General features: G+C 37.9%; 1 protein-coding gene across 3 annotated transcripts in view; it reads left to right on the top strand.

Annotated features, from left to right (window-relative positions):
- The window catches only part of LOC122091597 (putative E3 ubiquitin-protein ligase XBAT34), an 11836-nt gene continuing 7624 nt past the window's right edge, over nucleotides 1-4212 (top strand). Inside the window, exons 1-5 of one of the 3 annotated variants that reach the window (XM_042661614.1) lie at nucleotides 1-114; nucleotides 264-316; nucleotides 499-627; nucleotides 735-849; nucleotides 2974-3045. In XM_042661614.1, the coding sequence (XP_042517548.1) occupies nucleotides 526-627; nucleotides 735-849; nucleotides 2974-3045 (289 nt within the window). In that variant the 5' untranslated portion in view covers nucleotides 1-114; nucleotides 264-316; nucleotides 499-525. Of the gene's footprint in view, nucleotides 317-498; nucleotides 628-734; nucleotides 850-2973; nucleotides 3046-4212 lie in introns of all 3 variants that reach the window. The other 2 variants (XM_042661615.1, XM_042661616.1) reach the window with 2 other exon arrangements.

Here is a 4212-nt window from a genome sequence, read left to right as displayed (position 1 = left end):
GGATGGCCAGGAGGACTTTGGTATTCGCGGCACTCACTACAAACAATAATTGCGGTGAAAATCGGCATAAATAACGAATCTGCGTTAGGTGTTTAAGTGGGTGGAGGGTTGGAGGTTGGAGGCTTTAATTATTATATAAATGTCTTTTTCAGATAATTAATAATTTCGAAATTCATGGAATTCTTCCGGATCAAGTACATTCCTTTTCGGCTAAGGAATTTACACTCTCATCTGACGCTTTAAATTGTTCATTACCATTTCAGTTTGTTGAAATCAGCCAAAGTTGAGGCAACGGAACTTGGATCTTCGACGGAAGGTGGATTCTGAAGCTTGGTTTTGTTCTTATTCTCTTTTGGAATTTTTTTTCGATTGCTTTGATTTTTTTAGTTTCTGGGTTATCAGAAAATCCTCTGATAAGAATAGTTGTAGGGTTTGATTTTCTTAGGGTTCTTTAACTGAATTTTGTATTTATTTGGGTTGGTTTTGGTTTTTCTTCAGTGATCGGAAAGGCAAAAAGAACAGAAAATGGGGCAACAACAATCCAAAGAGGAGTTGCTATATCAGCAAGTGAGTTATGGAAACGTAGAAGGAATTAAAGCTCTTCGTCGAGAAGGAGCAGGTCTCGAGGTATCAATTGTTTGTAATTTGTAATTGATGTTTTGTTCACAATGCTAGATGGGTTATAACTTTGTGCATATTTGTACTGTTTCTCACTCCCCTCCCCCCCCTTTCAGTGGATTGATAAAGAAGGAAAGACTCCATTGATATTAGCGTGCATGAATCCTGAGTTCCTTGATGTTGCAAAAACTCTTATAGAACTGGGTGCCAACGTCAATGCTTACCGTCCGGGTACGAATCTCCCTTTCTCTGAATGCATGAGATTCTTTGTGCTGTTGCCTTTTATTTATTTTACTAGTCATTGCAATGAAGTAGAACACTCAAATTTCCCTGAAGCAGTTTGGATCATAGTTGTCATGGCGTCTGTGTTGGAGGGGGCTTGAACCCAACGGACATCAACTAGGCGCCTTGGACGACACCTTGACAATTATGACGTTGGATTTTCCTGGTGTTCCAGGAACTAAAGAGCTCCATTTTTGGGAACATCAAGGATATCCAGAATACTGCCAGAGAACAACATTCCATCACTCTATCTGGAGACCATTATCGCATTTGAATTAATGTCTAAGAAAAATTCACAATACCATAAATACTCTTAATAAACAAGAGAACCTCATCATATGGCAATATATTTTCTTGGTTGATAATTCTGATTCTGCAACTCTAGAAAGCATGCCACAAACTTAATGTGGTGCTGCCACTGCATTTTAATCTGTAGTCCTTCTACTTGGGGTGGCGGGGGGATGGGGAAGAGGCATGTGCGTATACTTTGGGAGAATGTCTCTCCTAATAGCTGACATGTATCCTGCTTTACTTAAACCCCCTACGTTCGTGCTACCTACCCTAAACCCCCTACCTTCATTCTACTCTACCCACCAAGAATTCCAATTCTTAAACCCCTTACCTTTGTGCTACTCAACCCACCAAGAATTCCAATTCTTAAGCCTTCTACCTTCGTGCTACTTAAGTATTCCTGTTGGAAATAAGTCCAAAACATAAAAGCTTATCAGAACTGTAGACAAAGCGCAAAGGAATTTGCTCGACATGAAACCATACGTGGCATCACAACAACATCCAAACCCTTATCCCAACCTAAATTACTTAATGGAGTTGGCTACATGGAGATTCCAAGCAAAGACGAGCGCGAGGATCCATGTAAAAAGATTGACGGGTTATGGCTAATTATAATAAGTGCCGGCTGTCAAGAATTATCAAACATTTATGAGAATTCACCAAAGCCACAGATCCATTCAAGACTAACAATATATAAAAATTCCAAGAAATTATCTTACTTCTAACTTATTAAATCTAATACTTTCTCAACTTTCATATATTTTTTTTTTTACCTAAATTAGAAATTTTAAAATGGAAGTCCATCCAAAAGAAGCTATCCAACAGATAATACAAAACCAGTGGCCATTAGGTAATTACGTTGAAGTTCTGGGCGCTTAAAAAGTATGAACTGAGTCTGAGTGAATCTGAAAAATAAGTGCGAACCTTAAGGAAATTGTGGGGCTGAGTCGTGCACCCAGACACTTTCCATAAGACCGTAGACGCCACTATGGTGCAGATTGGGTTGATGCGAATCAGCCTCCAAGATAAAGCAGCAACTTTAGTAGTTGTTGTACTTGCTTACTGGAATTTGTAGGGATACTTAAGGTGTGCTCATACTAAAAGAAAAGTTGAAAAATGTGGACAGCAAAACAAGGACTTAAAACGAAGGAGGTCAAGGAGTAGAGTGTTTGCAAGCTGAAGACTGCATACACACATAGAGAAGGGAGGAAGTAGAAGCTTGGACTCCCATTCTATTTATAGAGGGAAAATACCCCTCAGATGTACTTTTTTTTGTAAGGGTACACCTGTCAAAAGTATGCACAGAAGATTCCAGTTCAATGGTGATGAGACACACCCCCTTGAACGTACATGTCTGTATGTAGAGACACCTGTCCATGTATGCAGTGACATATCTCTTCATCACCTATGTAGAGTCATGTCTCTCCATACCCGTATGTAGAGATACATGCCTGTGCATAGAAACTTGACTCGAGATAGAGACACCTACGTATAGACATGTCTTTAGACAATCTATAAATAAAAGAGGATTTCTGGCCAGAAAAAGAAAGAGAAAGACACACACACACACACACACACACACACTCGACCCACCTCACGTCGCCATGGCTCGACTCAACATGTGCACATGTGAAAATAAACCTCAGAGCCAAAGTAATGTAGAGTAGACTTCCTCTCATGGGTCCCTCCCTACCCGTGTAGTATTTCCAACTTATTAGGCACTCTTCCTTCTCGTCCATATCCGATGTGGGACTAAAGTTTCCACTCCTTTTCCTTTGCTAGAAAGAAAACATCACGATGGTCACAGGGTCAACTCTTGTCGGAGACGAAAATCAAGGAAGACAAAAAAGAGAGGTATTTTGAATCTTCTTGTATTTTTAAATTAATTTACGACCAACACTTCCAATTTAGTGTTTATATTCTAAGGTGATATACTCAATAACTTACTGAATAAACAAAGAAATGTGGGTGATCAAGTGCCTTCAAAATTTTAATCACAACTATTTTGGAATATTTTTCCTTGGACTTGACAAGGCTAAGTTCTGTAGTTTGGTAATTAGATTACTAGAAGACTAGATGTTCTATTAGTCTATTGGTATTGTAAATTTTGACATATTTATTTAGCTCAGTTGATAGATTTTTATGGCTATTTTCAAAGTTTCCTTAGTTTAGAGGATCAAGACCCAAAGTTGGGTAGGTGCAATCTAGAAGATTATCTATTACCAAAAATTGGCCTGATTAAATATTGATGCATAGTTCTTTGGAGTTTTCTAAATTTTTTTTTTTTTTTCCATTAACTTTTGAAACAAATACTTCTTCCATTCCGTTCTGAAGAGTAATCAGGTCCAATTTAGTCATGTTTTCATTGTTGCATTTGAGCTCTTTCCCTTTTTTTTTTTATCATTCTTAGAGGAGAAGATAAGTCATTTTACCAAAAAATATGCCTATTTAATAATGAACTTGTGGTCTTTCTTGATCAATTCCTTTGCTCCTCATCTTCGAATTTGAAATATATTTCTTAGCTGTTTTTGTGTGATTAACACAGTAAATGGGGTCCATTAAAAGAGGGAATCCTACTTCATGGTGTGATCCACCCTCATACTGAAATGGGGTCCACCTTAAGATGGTATCTTATTGCGTATTTCCAGCAATCAGTATTTTTCTTTCTTGCTGTCTTACAATTTTTGGTTTTTTGTAGCATGAGCCTTGGATGTTGTGGCCTGATTTTTACTATGGGTCATTCAATTTGAAAATTTTCTTCTTCCCATGATCAAGTTTATATTGTTTACCCTTTTGTCAATTTACTTGATTTTCAAGAAATCACTCTCATGGAATACCCAATTATTTTCTTCAACTAATTTGCTACATATAGGGATGAATTCGATTCATTGATTGGTCGATACCATGTTGATTCCATTTGTTTAGAGAAAGGTAGGGATGAATTTGCATTGACGAAGCAAATTCTTGAATTCTGGAACTAATTGTCAATATATAGGGCTGAACCTCCCCCCCCCCCCCCCC

The sequence above is a fragment of the Macadamia integrifolia genome, chromosome 10 (genome assembly GCF_013358625.1).
Source record: "Macadamia integrifolia cultivar HAES 741 chromosome 10, SCU_Mint_v3, whole genome shotgun sequence".
In the NCBI taxonomy this organism is placed as follows: domain Eukaryota; kingdom Viridiplantae; phylum Streptophyta; class Magnoliopsida; order Proteales; family Proteaceae; genus Macadamia; species Macadamia integrifolia.
The sequence above is the reverse complement of the archived record's forward strand: the minus strand, read 5'-3'. Positions and strand labels throughout refer to the sequence as shown.